We start from the raw sequence: 16,885 nt of genomic DNA, 5'->3' as shown, positions 1-16,885 counted from the left end.
TGCTTCCTAGCCATTCTCAAGTTAAATGAACCGATTGTGGCAGTGTTTGATCTCTACAGATCCATGACACATGCAGCTTAATTACCTTCAGAATTCAAAAGAGAAGTGACAATTCTTTGTGTCCATTTATCAACTGGACAAATTGCTTTGAAAAGATGCAGTATCCCCTCTGCTTATTGTTCTTTTATCATTCTTTATTCATTTCATATTTGCATTCTTCATTAATGTAATGCCTTATGACCTATCAAAACATTTTTCATTTGTATTAAAGGATTGGCTCAATCTGGTGCATGGGGCTGCTTCGATGAATTTAACCGCATTGAATTGCCAGTGTTGTCAGTGGCTGCACAGCAAATCTACATTGTCCTACAGTGTAAAAAGAACAAAAAGTCTCAGTTCATTTTCACTGATGGAGATGTGGTAGACATGGACAAAGAGTTTGGTATATTTTTAACTATGGTTAGTACACATTTCCATTACCATTTATTCATGAGACTAAAGTAAATACATAGTAATGCACCTTACTATGTTCAGTCATAGCTATAAGGTTTTCATTTTTAGAATATTCGTTTTCAGAATATTTGGTTAGATGTTTAAAATGTAATTAAAACAGTATGTGATAATTCCAAACATGTAACTGAATATGCAAAATTCACTGCGAGGAATGACGCAAAGTGCAGAAATTAGTGTTCATACAGAAACGTATTTATTTAACAGTTAATGCGTTAGCACAACAAGCAACAGATAATCACACACAGATGAGCATGGTACATTACTTCGACACACATTAAATACCTTCAAAATAAGTCAGACCCAATTGTTGAGATGAGCCACAGGTGAGATGGATGAACATGGAACCACACCCATAGGAAATGCATACATGGACATGAAGCAAAATGGACTACACATACACGTCCGAATGGAGGGTTAGTGGCTGTACCATGACACAAACAATTTGTATTGTTATTAGGGGTGTGACGATACACTCAGCTCACGAGACGAGACATGATATTAGGTTCACGAGATCGAGACGAGATTTTAAGAACAGTAAAACGACAAATTATATGACTGGACAACAGACTTTTATTTAACTGAGTTACACATGCATTTTGAAATGTTTTATTATAACTTAACATGCATGATGTAAGTGTAACGCTCCAAGGGGCGGGTAGACGCACACGCAGAATTTCAACTGATTTAATAAAGCAAAGTAAACAACACACTAAATAATAAGGGAGCTAACAGGTATCACGGTAAGCAGACAAGGAAAATATACAACAGAATAAACGACTGACAGAACCATAATGAAACTGAATGAATATGAACCGGACACAAACCCGTAAACACTAAACTGAAACAACGAGAGCAAACATGACGAGGAAGACACAAACACAACGCACTAAGGGAGAACCCAAGAAGTAAAGACGGGAAAACGGCGACTAATAGGAAGGAGAAGACTAACAGGGCAAGGAATAAAACGAATGACTACACCAGACTACGCAAACGAAACTAGGGAGATAAACAGGGACAGAGAGATAAACAAACATTACACGATAAGGCCAGGGTAAACTACGTGGAGCTAGGAGGCAGGACAACGAGAAGAACTATAACTGTAACTCACACAGGAGGGAGACGGACAAGAAACATACAACACAAAAGCAGGGAATACAAACCACGAGTGGGGAAAACGGAAGTACTCACACTAAATACACATAGGAGAAACGGAGGGAATGCATAGACCACTGAGCAAGGCGAGAGATACGACACGCACAACAGACAATGACCGACATGGGAGAGAAACACCAGGGGGATTATATACACAGAAACAAGACGGTGAAACGAGACTCAGGTGTGTGCACTAATGACGAGGGAGTGATAGACAGAGGGAGGAACGAATGGGAACGGGGAAGCTAGACGGGACCAGGGAGGGGGGAGGGGCTGGACGTGACAGTAAGCATGAACTTTTAATAAACTTCTTCCTCTACAAATTGAAATTAAAATAAAATTTCATAAAAGTTAAAATTAAATAAATAAAATGAAATATTTCTCCTTTTTTCAATCGCAAACAATATTACAGTGAGTCCCCGCTTAACGACGGGGTTTGAGACTGAAAAGTCCGTCATTAAGCGTGACCCTAGATTTAGCTTTAGTATGAAGCATAAACTGATTCATCTGATGACTACAAAACAATTCAATTTATCAAATATGAACTGCAGTATATAGGAAACAATGTAAAAACAATTCATAATCTCTTTTGTTGATATTGTTTACTAAGTTGAAGTGAACAAAATTACTTGTTGTCCATAACAGTCAGTGACAATTTCTGTATTACATCATCTTTAGTACTAGAGAAGAAACTTTCACAAACCTTTAAGTATTTTGCATACTTGTGAAAACAAGTTTAGGCTCATATTTTCTACAATGAGTAAAGGGTAATATATCTTGTACAAAATTTTGTTGTCCTTTTATCTCATATAACAGAATCCAGGATATGCTGGACGACAGGAACTGCCTGAGAACCTGAAGATTCAGTTCCGCACAGTAGCAATGATGGTGCCAGACCGAGCCATCATTATGAGAGTGAAACTTGCTAGTGCTGGCTTCAGAGACAACCAAGTGCTCAGCCGCAAGTTTTATACACTCTATAAACTGTGTGAGGAGCAGCTGTCCAAACAGGTAAATAACTCAATATGAACATATCATCTGGTATATTGTGATCCAGTGCAGCTTAAAATTGATGGATAGCTGTTTGTTTTTAAGGTTTATTGGAAAAGTCGGGGTGTTATTTTGTCTGAGGGGTCTATGAGTATGTTGTTTTCAGTGTTTTATCAGAAATGTTAAGCTTGTAGTTGTCACTGTACGGAGGCGGCCAGCAGGGGCCAGTTACGTTGTGTTTGTCCTTCCAGTGAGCGTGGCCCTTTAGGGAGTTCGCCACCTGAGGGTCATTTGTCTGTCTATATATGCATTGTTTTTGTACCAGTTGATTGCTGGTCATGGGTTTTATGTTGGTGCACTTTTAATGGTATGGTATGATCAGTTGCTTATTTTTTTGCACTTCATTTAAATTAAGTATTATCTCTTTTAAAAATTCATTTTTTTAATCATGAAAATAAAACTAAATCTTACATCCAGTACGAAATCCTTAATTAGATAAATTTAAATACGATAAGAGGTTGCAATAATGCAGGGTTGCCAACTTTTCAAGATCGCTTGGTGTGAGATTTGAACCTGGAGGGTGTGGCGAGTGTAACTTGTTGACGGGGGGGGTGGTTTGGGGAATGTAAATTGTTACCGGCCGGGGTGTAAAATGGACACAAATTAAGTATTATATCGCGATCGATCGCCAGTGGTTGGCGCCAGAGCGAACTAGTAACTCATTGAATCATAGATGTGGATCAGAGGTAAATAAACTAGATTTTTTTTTGGCGTGAGAAATCAGATGTGTGGCGTGTGAAGGCGGTCAAATGCTTGTGTTGGCAACCCTGATAATGTCCTTTCTAAAAATTGTGAAAATGTTGATGCCAGCAAGGCCATTATGTGTTATTTTATGTCTTGGTTTGAATATCAGTATACAAACTCTCTGTGAGTTTAACATATACTACATGCTCTCTGAACTGTGTGTTTGCCTTCAAAGGTTCACTATGACTTTGGTCTGCGCAACATTCTCTCTGTGTTGAGGACTTTGGGAGCTGTGAAGCGTTCCAGTCCATCTGAGTCAGAGACATTTGTTGTCATGAGAGTGCTGCGTGACATGAATCTGTCCAAACTGGTACCCATTATTACCCATTATTAATATTCTACAAGTAAACAGAAGATTTTTGCTTTTTCTTTTGTTGAAGCATATGTTGGTTCCTCTGTATTGTAACTATCAAGCCAATAGCTAGCCAGCTAGAAAGTTAGTGATACACAAAGTTGTTCTACCAGTAATCATGTAATCACCCCTCTGCGCAGTTCTGAAAGGCCTTATTTAAATACACCAGCTCCTGCCAGCTTGGAGCCAAGACATGAGCATTGGGAGAAGCCAGTCTTCCTATGTATTTAACAACTGATGCAACATAACATTGTCATTCAAAAACCTCTTCTTACTTCACCTTGTTACACTATGATGCTGTCTTCCTTCCTTCACTATAATTAAAGGCTTGACAAAAATCTTTCCAGATTCTTGAGGTATTTACTTGCTCTAAAAAGGCAAGGAGGCTTAAATCCTTTCCTGGATCAAAATACTCTGAATAGACTTTAAAAAAAGTCAGATGGATACAGACCTTCTCCGATTAGTATGACAAAGAGATTGTTTAATGTCAGTCAACTTACAAGATGCATACTTTCACATGCTTAGTTAACCCTCCTCACAAAACAGAACAGATTTCTTGAATATCTTGTTCTTGCAGAGATATCCTGGCTTTCTCCAAGCCCTAAGGCATTGGTGAAATTTAACTGAACAACTATTGTAAGGGCATTCATTGGAGGATGAATATTCTGGAGGAAGGGCATTCATCTTGCCATGTGTAGCATTATTGATTAATTATGAATAATTATAAGGGACACCACAATGCATGAGGTTGAAAACTAGGTTTAGGTTCAGAGAGTTAACAAGTTATTAACTGAATCAGAGGAACAAACCAACTGAAGTTAAGCTAACCATGAAACAGAAAACTTCATATACTATTTAAACCAATGTTAGCCAACCCAAAAGCTACAAGGATTAAAGCTAATTAGAATGGAGGAAAAAACCTTATGGATGAAACTATTAAGGGTAAGGTTCTGCATCTATACTAAAATGGATAAAATCTAGGTCTGAAATACAAGCAAAGGACTGGCTAAATGTATATATCATGCTAATTTGGTCGGAATAGCAAATCCTAAATCACTAAAACCTCGACTAAAACTAGTTTTATAAAAGAGCAAAGACTCATCCCACAGGCACCCAAGCCCTGCAATACACAGGCACATAATATTTCTACTAAGCTCATACGACATCTCACTTGAACCAGATATGCATACACGAGTGAGTGACTCGAGTCAAAGACTTGATTTGAAACTCAACTTGACTCGGACTTGTCCAAAATGACTCAAGAACTATGGGTCAGTCCGTTATCCAGGACTGACTGGCTGGATTACTGCACATGGAGCCTTTGGCTACAGGGAGTTTAAATCCTTGGACAAAATTAAAGGATGCAATGTGTAAAGATGGAAACAAATTAAAGACACTGGAACGACCGCATCAAACTTCATAAGGCACCTGAAAACACATGTGGATAGATTTGTTTAGTTTATGTTAGACACTTAGCTGTTATTACAAGACATCCATAAATGTAATGTTTAATATTTATTATAAGCTTTGGCTAGGCATGCTGTATATCTGTCTTGTTAAGTATAAATTTCAGCAAATAACCATTACAAATGAAGATTCAGCAGCAATTGGTACAAATCATCATTTCTGCCCCTTTTATGTAGGTGGATGAGGATGAGCCTCTGTTCATGAGTCTGATTAATGATTTGTTCCCGGGGATCAGTCTGGATAAAGCTGGTTACCCTGAGCTGGAGGCAGCTATTCAAAAGCAAGCCCAGGAGTCTGGCCTCATTGCTCACCAGCCATGGATGTTCAAACTCGTGCAGCTCTATGAAACGCAACGAGTGAGGCATGGTAAGTTGTAACTGTTACTTGTCCAATAGCCCCAGGAAAGAGCACTTTAGCTCTCTTGCTTTTTGTTTCCTTAAGCCTCTGCATCTTTGCCAGAATCACTTCTCTGATAACCTGCACACAGGTGCACTATAAAGCTGGGAAAGGTACTGGAAAAGCACAAAGAGGAGTAAAATAGAACCCATAATAATGTTGTACTGGGGAACAGCTAGCATTGGGTATAGAAACCCAGTTCCAATTTGGAAAAATTTTCAGTAAGCTGGGGTGACAGTTAAAAAAGATTTTGCTTGTTGGTTCCTACAAAGGCTTTTTCCTAGATACACATCCATGATTACTGCAGATTACATCTGTAAGGGTGAAGTTATTTGCCAGGACCTAACGTTGTGTAAGACATTGTATATTCACCTCAGGAATCACTCAGAAGTATTACTTTGTGAAAGGTGCAGTGCAGTATATGTGAAAGGCTGATCTGTTGTGAAGGAGGTTCCACATCCAATGTAGCAAAGCATCAGCATAGCACTGACTTTCAGTTGTGGATAAATGGTCACTAACCCAATAATTGGATATAATTAAAATTTTGTTGAAATTATAATTTGATTAGGTGAGTGGAAATATCACACATTACAGATAGGGTTTGAACTGAAGTTTTGACAGTCTGAAGTGTTCAGTTGTTTTCAGTTTGGTATCATGTTAAAAGTTTGATTAACACATAAAGCAAACTGAAATTTGTCAGTGACATTAGGAAATCTTAAACCTTAAGCAACAGGCTACTGAATGTACACCACCAGGTATGATGACTCTTGGTCCCAGTGGAACAGGGAAGACCACCTGCATTCACACACTGCTGAAGGCCATGACAGACTGTGGCACTCCACACAAAGAAATGAGAATGAACCCAAAGGCCATTACAGCTTCCCAGATGTTTGGCACACTAGATGTAGCCACAAATGACTGGACAGATGGAGTTTTCTCTACTCTGTGGAGAAAGACTCTGAAAGCAAAAAAGGTAATAACACTATCAGAGCCTTATCCAGATAATGGTTGATTAAATTTGATTAAGCATGAGAGTCCTAGGAATAGTTATTTATGCAAAGTACACTAACTCTCAAAAGCATGACTATTCAGTTCATGAACAGCATGATTTATCAGTTTAGCAATGCACAGCTCATTGAAATGTTTATTTTAGGGGGAATATATATGGATAGTTCTGGATGGCCCAGTAGATGCTGTCTGGATCGAAAATCTGAACTCTGTCTTAGATGACAATAAGACCCTTACCTTGGCTAATGGAGATCGCATCCCAATGTCTCCTAACTGTAAAGTGGTGTTTGAGCCTCACAACATAGATAATGCATCTCCAGCCACTGTGTCCCGCAATGGCATGGTCTTCATGAGCTCCTCTGTGCTGGACTGGAAACCCATTCTGCAGGCTTGGCTAAATAAAATACCACCATCACAGGGAGAACTACTTCTGAGCTGTTTTAATTCTGTCTACCAGGTAAGCATTAATAATGTTTGCTAAGATGAAGTAAGTAATGTCTTTTAAGATGAAGAGATAAAGGAACAGGAATCTGTCATTTTGGACCAGGTGATTCTATGTTCCTAATGTTCTTTATGTCTCTACCTCTTGGCTTTGTTTCATGTTCGGACTCCCTCTATGATTTGACCCTGTTTGTGTGGAATACCATTTAATAAATCTCGCTCTTCCCAGCATTTGTGTCCACCCTATCGCTCCTTGACACCACGAGCATTACAAAATATTAAATATGATCATTCAGTGATAATAACATGGCAATCGATAACTTAATAAGCCAGTAACTCTTCAATATTTTGTATTCTTAAATACCTCTTGTGATGGGCGAGGGGTGCGAATAAAAAAGCAAGCGATCACGGCAGTCTCAGGGAAAAGGGAGAATTAAATATTTAAAGTGCACAAACTCAAAACCTGTTAACTAATCCAAATTTAGGATACAATAACCAGCAGTCAACTGGCACAAAAGGGGCATTGGCAATGCTGACATCCGTTGAAGATGAAGGCAGCTGGCAGGAGGTCTCCGTACCGTGACACTTAATACTTTTTTGCAGTCTGTTTGTGTGACTGTGCAACATATTTATCACATCACAAATTTGTGCATGTCATAATAATTAGTCCAATATGACCAACATAACTGTTTACACAATAGCACCATTTGTACTCGGATTGAACAAGAGTGAATTAGCTACTTCTGTCATTCACTATCAACTGTTTTAATTGCTGAAATGCAGATAATACTATAATTTCTATATGAGTTTCTTTATCATTTAAATCTAATTGGCAGGCAAGATCGTTGAAGGTAATCTACAATTCAAATCCTCTCACTGCCCCAAATTAGCAGGTTGAGGTCACAGCAACAACTTGAACACTGCAAGAAAACTATTGAAATTCAGGCCTAAACATTACTGTAACAGTTAATATCTTCTTAAACTGAATCTCACAGACATTTTAGAACATTTTCAACAGGCTGTTCTGTGGGTATCTTACTGGCAAACCCTTTGGGTGTAAGAATTAAAAAAACTTCACAATTACTAGGCTACAACGGTTTTTGGATCATAGCTTTATTTTGCCTGTCTGCAAAAACTGATCTTTATTAATTCTGCTAAGCTGCTAGATCCATGTACTATTTGAAGTGTTTGACCTCCAGGCTGCATCTTCTTCAGTTCATAATTGAACTTTTATGTTTCCATAGGATCTCATGAACTTTGTTTCCACTACAGTTTACCCAAAAATACAGCTTCTGGAATGTATGTATATCAAACAGACCATTGACCTTTTACAGGTAAGAACATAGTTCCACATGGCATCAAGCACATAGCACAGTGTGAACACACTCATAGAAAAGGTGAAGTTGCAAGACGTACTACTTCAGACAGGTTTGCAGAATAAGTGTCATGGGGAGGGCTTGTAGGCATACTGGTTAGCTTTTCTGGAGGAGCCAGTCTGCTGAGCTGTGTGGGGGTTGTTGGATACATATTTTCTCTGGAGTTGTTAGCTAATGGTGCTAATTCCCTGAATTACTGCAAAAACAGTTATATATATATATATATATATATATATATATATATATATATATATATATATATATATATATATATATATATATATATATATATATTAGGGCTGTCATTCGATTAAAAAAAAATTACCTAATTAATCGCAGAGTTTTCTGTAATTAATCGCGGTTAATCGCAAACTTTTAATAATTATATTTAAATGAAAACTGAAATAATGAAAATAAAACCAACACTGTAATTATATTCAAATGCTTTGTTTAATTGCATCTTTAACTTTGAACACAGATTGTCTCTTGTGAACTTTACTGAATTGTCATTTGAATTTCAACAATATCAGTGCAAAGTCTAACAAAGAGATATAAAAAAAACATTTTTCAAAGAGTTCACATTGTTTGTTTCACCAATATGGTATAATGACTCAGCTTATTCCTCCTATACATTTAGCCAGTTACTGAGACAGACCAGTTTGTTTACATTGTCAGGGGACAAAGCCGCTCTTTTCTTTTGGATGATGTGACCTGAGACTGAAAACAACCTCTCACAAGGCACTGTAGTTGCAGGGGTTGACAGATATTAAGTTACCTGCAAGGTTCAAGTAGCTTTTGCAGTTTGGCAAGCTCCTGTTCGCTCAACATGGCAACACTGCTGCTGTGCAGAGCCAGTGTTGTGGTCAGCGAAGAACTGTTTTGCTGGATTCGCTTCACCATCTCTAGCATAGAATTCCACCTCGTCGCAACATCCTGTATGACCTCCCAATAGCGATTGGGCATGCTCCTGATGAGGCGGCGGATTCTGAGGAATCTCCTCCCAGACCTGCATTAAAGTGTTGGTCAACTCCTGGTCTGTGGTCCATTGGTGGATGATGTCCCAGATGTGCCTGATTGGATTCAGGTGAAAATGAAATGTGCCATATTTTGTCAATTGTGATTTTTACACCCCAATCGAAATTTGTCCTCCGCTTTTAACCCATCTGTGCAGTCAGAACACACACACACACTAGTGATTACTAGGGGCCTGTGGATCACACGTGCCCAGAGCGGTGGGCAGCCCTAGCCCGGCGCCCGGGGAGCAGTTGGGGTTAGGTGCCTTGCTCAAGGGCACCTCAGTCATGGCCTGTCTGGGAATTGACCCCACGACCCTCCGGTCACAAGACCAGTTCCCTAACCGCTAGGCCATGACTGCCCCAGGCCATTCCGTAGCATCAATGCCTTCATCATGTAGGAACTGCTGACACACTTCAGCCACATTAGGCCTAGCATTGTCATGCATCAGAAGGAATCCAGGGCCTACTGCACCAGCATTAGGTCTCACAATGGGTCTGAGGATCTCTTCACGGTACCTAATGGCAGCCAGGGTTCCTCTGCCTAGCACATGGAGGTTTGTGCGGCCCTCCAAAGAAATGCCTCTCACACCATTACTGACCCACTGCCAAACCGGTCATGCTAGAGGATGTTGCAGGCAGCAGAACATTCTCCACAGTGAATGTTTCGGTCTCCATTTCTACTTGTTGTATGTTCAATTTTCACAACAGCAGGTGAAATTGATTCACAATCAGCTTTTCTTCCTAATTGAACAGGTTGGTTTCACAGAAGAGTGGTTGACTTGGAGTTACATTGTGTTGTTAATTTTTTTGAGCAGTGTATGACATTTTCATGTCCACTGTGCATGTCCACTGTGAGCAGTGGTGGACGAAGTACACCAATTATGTACTTGAGTAAAAGTACAGTTACCTGGCATTGAATATTACTCAAGTAAAAGTATTCACCTCAATTTTTTTACTTGAGTAGAAGTACAAAAGTATCTGCCTTCAAAAATACTGAAGTATTAAAAGTAAAAACCTTTTTTTTTCTTAGCGTCACATCAAAACCCCTAGGCCTACTTGATCAAAAGGTGAACAGGAAACAGTGCCTTACATTTGCCTAGCAAACACAAAATACACAAAACTAGCCTATATTATCCTCACGACATTCATTTCAAAACTTTATCCATATTAATAATTCACACTAGAAAGGTAGACAAGTAGACAAACCGTTTAATATAAAAACATAATTCACCACCAAACAGAACAATAATTTCGAACCGGTCACTTCAGTCCAGCTTGGGGGAATTTTTCTGAGGTTCTATGTTGTCCACCACATGGTGGGACAGGGAAGCTCGAAGCTCTAGCATCTAGAACTAGAACTGTGTGCAGCCCAACCAACTGAACTCATAATATTAAACTTTGCCTAATAATTAATATAATAATCAGGGTTGCCAACTCTCACGCAATGAGCGTGAGACACACGTATTGACTGTCTTTACCAGAGACCGTCTTCACATGCTCACACGACATACATCCGATTTCTCACACTGAAAAAAAATCTAGCTTATTTATCTCCAATCTACATCTATGATTCAATGAGTTACTAGTTTGCTCTGGCGCCACGGATGTAATTGGGGGGGGGGAGGGGACGGGGGGGACATGTCCCCCCCACATTTTCAAAAGTTGGTTTTGGTCCCCCCCAGTTTTTACGGTTAAAACCAAATATTTAAATAGCGACGAATCCATGTCCCCCCCACTTTTGAAATCAAAATTACGTCCATGTCTGGCGCCAACCACTGGCGATTGATCGATCGCGATATAATACTTAATCTGTGTCCAACAATTTACACTCTCCGCCACCCCCACCCCGCCAACATTTTACACACATGCCGCCGCCCCGCCCCCCCAACCCTGATAATAATAATTTTAATAATTTTGCTTCGCCTCGCTCATATTTGTTTGCCTTCGCCTCCCTCATAGGAATAAATTGCGAAGTTCGCTTCGCTTGACCAAATTCACGTGTATGTGTCCCCGGCTTTAACGTTTGATGTGGGAGTCTCCTGTGTTAAACTAGCGCTTAGCATCTACACAGATTGCTATTTAGGTACTAGCACACTGCTTTGGATAAAAGCATCTGTTAAATGTAGTATATTTCAATGTGATATAATTAACCGGGGTATATAAACCACCCTGTTGGTAGTACTCATCTAATGGCAAACTTACCTCAATGTGTTTTTTCAAGTTTGATGGTGAGTTCATAAATGATGACAGCGATGTGTTCTTTGGAATGCAGAGGAGGAATACGAATAATTTTTCTTTTCGAGGAATTCAAACATTTCTGCTAAATAAGGCCAGGGGTGTTGGGGAAAGACATCTGTTGCAGCCATGTCAGATCCACAGCCATTTAGCGTACAAATCTTAATCTCTTACTGAGGGCTGATTGGTTATAGTCTGTGACACAGTACACTTTGACCTTTCGTTATTTTATTAAGCGTTGATTTAAAAATGAAAAAGGAACGAGATGTTTCTGTAAATGTAAAGAAGTGAAAAGTAAAAAGTTTTGCTTTGAAATGTAGTGAAGTAAAAGTATAAAGTCTTACCAAATAAAAGTACTTGAGTAAAGTACAGATACATGGAAATGTTACTTAAGTACAGTAACGAATTACATTTACTTAGTTACTGTCCACCACTGACTGTGAGAGACATAATCTAAAACAAAATCCTGAAATCACAATGTATGATTGTTTAATAATTTATTATTTGTGTTACTGCTGCAAATAAGTATTTGAACACCTGCCAATCAGCAAAAAATTCTGCCTCTAAAAAGTCCACCTCCACTCCACTTATTTTTCTAAATTAGAAGCACCTGTTTGAGGTTGTTAGCTGCATAAAGACACCTGTTCACCCAACACAATCAGTAAGATTCGAACTACTAACATGGCTAAGACTAAAGAGCTGTCAAAAGACACCAGAGACAAAACTGTAGATCTCCATAAGTCACTATGATTCTCCAGGCATAGATTTGACCATTAACAGGATTTTCCAAAGATCAAACCTTGTCCATTAAAATGAGCTGCAATTTATTAATCATTATGAACAGTTTTAATTTTTGTCTGTAAGTCATTTTAACATATTACACAGAAGGCAATATCACCTAATTCATATTAGACAAACATGGTTCAGAACAAATTATCATCATATTGGAGTGCTATTGGATAAGTATGAAGTAAGCAAATGTTGTTCCACATTCATTCAGAATGGGTGATTTAACGCACATGAGTCATGATTTGAATTATGTATCTTTTCTCTTAATTAACATTAATTAGCATTAACTCAGGACATGTCCTGAAACTGTCCTAACTTAGGATTGTCCAAGACTTGAAGGGGGGGCATGTATTCTGACAGAAGCAAATTAACATGTTGTTTGAAATATGCTGAAATGTTGACTGTTGCCTTCCAGGGCCTGCTGTCAGCAGGAGAAGAGAAGCACTTAACAGCATCTCATATTGGCCGTCTGTTTGTGTTTGCTCTGATGTGGTCCGTGGGAGCACTTCTGGAACTGGATGATCGATCAAAGATGGAGGTTTTCCTCAGAAACCATCCTGCTCTGCTGGACATGCCCAGCCCACAGGAGGATAAGACCATTTTTGAATTCATGATCAGTGAGACTGGTGAATGGGATCTGTGGTCAAAGAAGGTAAAAACACATCTTCCAACCATTCATTTTAAAGCACCAAACAGTGAATTTTACACTTCACTGATATAGATTTTATGTTTATCTTTTGAAATCATGTTAGCTTTGAGCATGTTAACTGTTAGCAGCTCATATATTTAATGATGAACTGTCTGAGACTTAGAATTTATTTAGAACTGATTTAGAATTATTATTACCAGAGCTTGTAAGGTGGGCATTTGTCATGCCTGGCTCCACCCCAACTGTTGGTGTTGGTGCTCATTTATTGTGAAATACATAAACGAGCATAACACACATGCAGCTACAGATGCTACATTTATACATAAACATCACATAAGCAACGTCACATAAGTCACAGCATTAATGAGATCATGTATATTGATCTAGACATAAAGAAAAATTCAGTGTTGATGCAAACTGAAGAGTCATTAGAATGCAAAACAAATGCATTGAGGCACATGACATGAGTACCATGTCTCTTGTTATTTATTATTCACCAGTTTAACGGTTGGGCAGAACGTACTGCAATCGAGTGTTTACTGCTTAAGTACGGGATTTTGGATTCATCCCTTGTTTTGGTATTGCGAATGCGTCTGCCTTATTACTGCTCAACTCCTTTGACATTAAAGCATTGTGTTCTCATTTCTTATTCACCTCATTTATTATTTGCTTAACACTTTTATAGAATTAAATCTGTTTAACTTCTCATTGCACATACGCTGCACAAAGCTGCAAGTTCTAGCACTCTAGCAATTTCTGGTTTTTGAACCATTAATTTCTCCTCATACTTGAGAATTCTATTAGCACTTGTACTATATAACACGGTCCATAACCTTGGGCCTGAGGACCTTGGAATATTCAAAGCCTAGTGTATGCCATTTTTTCTATTATCCATCTTTATAAAATGAGGCCTAAATGAGGGCAGTTTATTTAGCAGAGCAATTCCTTAAAACAGTCCAAGGGTCAAAACCAGGATGGCAGCAACAGTATAGAAACAGGGTCCAAACGAGTAGTCAGAGGCAGTCCAAGTCATAACATCCAGAAGGCAGATGAACCCAAGCAGAAGTACAAAAGGGCAAATCCAACAGACAGAAAGACGAGACAAACCAGATCAAACCATAAATGGAATGCAGACAAAATAACGCTCAGTATGCTTTCAAAAATGTTTCTGCAATACTTCACAATGAGTGCTTATTGTGACTTATCTATGTAGTCCCTACTAATGGGAAACCAGTGGAAATGAGCAATTATGGGAGGAGAACTGGAGCCAGCGACACTGAGCAGGAAGGGGACTGGAGTGCCTGGAGTCCCTGCCCCTTCTCTGACTGCCACAAGTCACCTGGGTCATTTTTTAAGATTTATTTACTGATAATATAAAGCCACATGCTGCTTTTGCTCTAACTATAAAGTATTAAAATGTCTCAGCTGACATTCCATGAATAATGTTGCTTGCTTCTTTGTGCTGCTCTCAAAAGGCTACAGAGGTAGTTTAGTACGGTAGCAGCATTAAGAAATGCAGTAGATGTTTACTTAATATAACATAGTGTGATGATGCGGTAACTCCCCTGCACTCCATTACTCCATTCCCATTTCCAGTTTAGACGACATGATCCTGTACGCATCCTGCAGTAGCAGGTACTTGTGCTGTGAGCAAAAACCCACACTGGGCTAAAAAAGTTAATACTAACTAGAAGGGCTTTTCCAAAATGGAGAGAATTAATTTTTACAGGCCAAGGATGCAGCTGCATGTGAAATGCAGAATGCAGGAATGAGAGCAGTGTTTTAAAGTTTCAATTGTAATTTAGACCATCATATTGTGTTTGTGATTTATATACATATTTTGTATTTATATAAATAACAAAATTTTAGATTTGCATTTTATACTTACTGTGTCATTAAAAAAATGCTTAATAATGAATTTATGATAATAAACTTTTCATTATATAAATGTGTTATTTTCAGGTGCCAGAGTATCATTATCCTAAGGACACAGTCCCTGACTATGCTTCTGTTCTTGTACCAAATGTGGATAACACACGGACTGAATTCCTTTTGCAAACCATTATGAAACAAGGCAAACCTGTGCTGCTGACTGGGGAGCAGGGCACCGGCAAGACTGTTATGATCAAGGTGTGTCTGCTTTGTGTTTCTGTTTCTTCTTTACTGTGCAGGAGCGCTGCATGAATTGTTACAATTATTTAATTAAATGTATTACTAATGTTACTAATTATTTTATTGATAAAATAATTTTATTGATAAAAGTAATATATCTTATTTTAATATATCTTAAAGCAAAACTTATACTTCTGTTTAGGTTTAGGTTGGAGTTAGACTGAGAGGCCCAGTGGGAACCATTTTTCTCCTGATCGATGTTCTTAGAATTGCAGAAACAGAACATTGTGCCCATATTTCAGATTGTTGCATGTCATTCTTAATGAGAATTTGTTCAGCTGAGTTGGAAGCAGATCAATTGAAACCTTTGACCCAATGTGCTGTGCCAGTCTGTTGAGTGAAGGACATACACACTCAAGTTTAAAAAGGCATCCTGCCCAGGACAGTGGCTGTTTTATATGGCTGTTTTACTGAAGAATAATCTGGAGTAATCCCCTATTAATGTTATTGCTTAAAATTTTCTAGTTCAGTCATGAGTGAAGAGTCAAGGAATGTTTATTTTTACAGTTTACATTCACAACGTTTTTGTATAATAATTGCAAATCACATTAATTTAAAACTCTGTAAACAATGTCATTGAACATCAGCAAGTAAGAAGGTAACCTTTCTGATGTAACAAATCTCAGAAACTTGATCACACTAGAAAAGTTATAGAAAATTATTTAAGGAGATTTCAATAAAGATGCTAAAAATCTGTTCTGTCTGTGAAGCCCCCATGTGACAGAAAGCATCACTTATTGAGGTTAGATGGGTGCTCTGTCTGCTATGCCAGAGATCTAGTCCAGTGGTCAGAACTCATGTTTATCTCCTATTGTGTTTGCGTTTGATATTTGATGCAATTTGCTCAGGAATAAATTACTTTCATATATGATTTATATCTAAATCATATATGATTTTTAATTATTGTAACAGACATTTTTAAGCACTGGGATATTACTCATTACTTATCTTTTATGTTATTCTATAAAAATCTTAACGTCTCTGTAGCAATTGGAAAAAATATACAATGTTAAGCCTGATTATTAAGCAATGACACCGTAACGGACAAGTTCTGACTTTTTTTCTTAAACAAAAGTTATGGTGATACTATGTGCATTTTAGGAATGAGAAGTTTTGAGTCTATTTACTGACCTAATGAAGTTGTATTAACCTTTCTCTAGGGTTATACCAGCAAGTATGAGCCAGAGACACACCTGAATAAAAGCCTGAACTTCTCCTCAGCAACCCTCCCCAGTATGTTTCAGCAAACTATCGAGAGCTACATTGACAAACGCATGGGTTCAACATATGGACCACCTGCAGGGAAACGGATGACTGTTTTCATTGATGATATAAACATGCCAGTAATCAATGAGTGGGGAGACCAGGTAAGCTAGTCATCTGTAAAAATTGCATTTAAGCAAAATAAAATAGAATATACAAAAGACTGGAGAAGATTAAATTCATGTATTTATTACATATAATGCCAGGCTGCACTAGTCCAGATTGTGAAACATGATAAGCAGAAGGAAGCACATGGAACAAA

General features: G+C 38.3%; 1 protein-coding gene across 1 annotated transcript in view; it reads left to right on the top strand.

The window, feature by feature from the left end:
• Window positions 1-16,885, top strand: part of dnah5l (dynein, axonemal, heavy chain 5 like) — a 94,406-nt gene that overhangs the window by 49,736 nt on the left and 27,785 nt on the right. The window contains exons 43-52 of the mRNA XM_076970508.1: window positions 272-459; window positions 2,482-2,676; window positions 3,635-3,769; window positions 5,455-5,644; window positions 6,430-6,647; window positions 6,828-7,139; window positions 8,368-8,457; window positions 12,955-13,191; window positions 15,151-15,318; window positions 16,521-16,727. Coding sequence (XP_076826623.1) covers window positions 272-459; window positions 2,482-2,676; window positions 3,635-3,769; window positions 5,455-5,644; window positions 6,430-6,647; window positions 6,828-7,139; window positions 8,368-8,457; window positions 12,955-13,191; window positions 15,151-15,318; window positions 16,521-16,727 — 1,940 coding nt within the window. The remainder of the gene's footprint in view (window positions 1-271; window positions 460-2,481; window positions 2,677-3,634; window positions 3,770-5,454; window positions 5,645-6,429; window positions 6,648-6,827; window positions 7,140-8,367; window positions 8,458-12,954; window positions 13,192-15,150; window positions 15,319-16,520; window positions 16,728-16,885) is intronic.

Source organism: Brachyhypopomus gauderio, chromosome 13 (genome assembly GCF_052324685.1).
Source record: "Brachyhypopomus gauderio isolate BG-103 chromosome 13, BGAUD_0.2, whole genome shotgun sequence".
Lineage (NCBI taxonomy): Eukaryota > Metazoa > Chordata > Actinopteri > Gymnotiformes > Hypopomidae > Brachyhypopomus > Brachyhypopomus gauderio.
The sequence above is the reverse complement of the archived record's forward strand: the minus strand, read 5'-3'. Positions and strand labels throughout refer to the sequence as shown.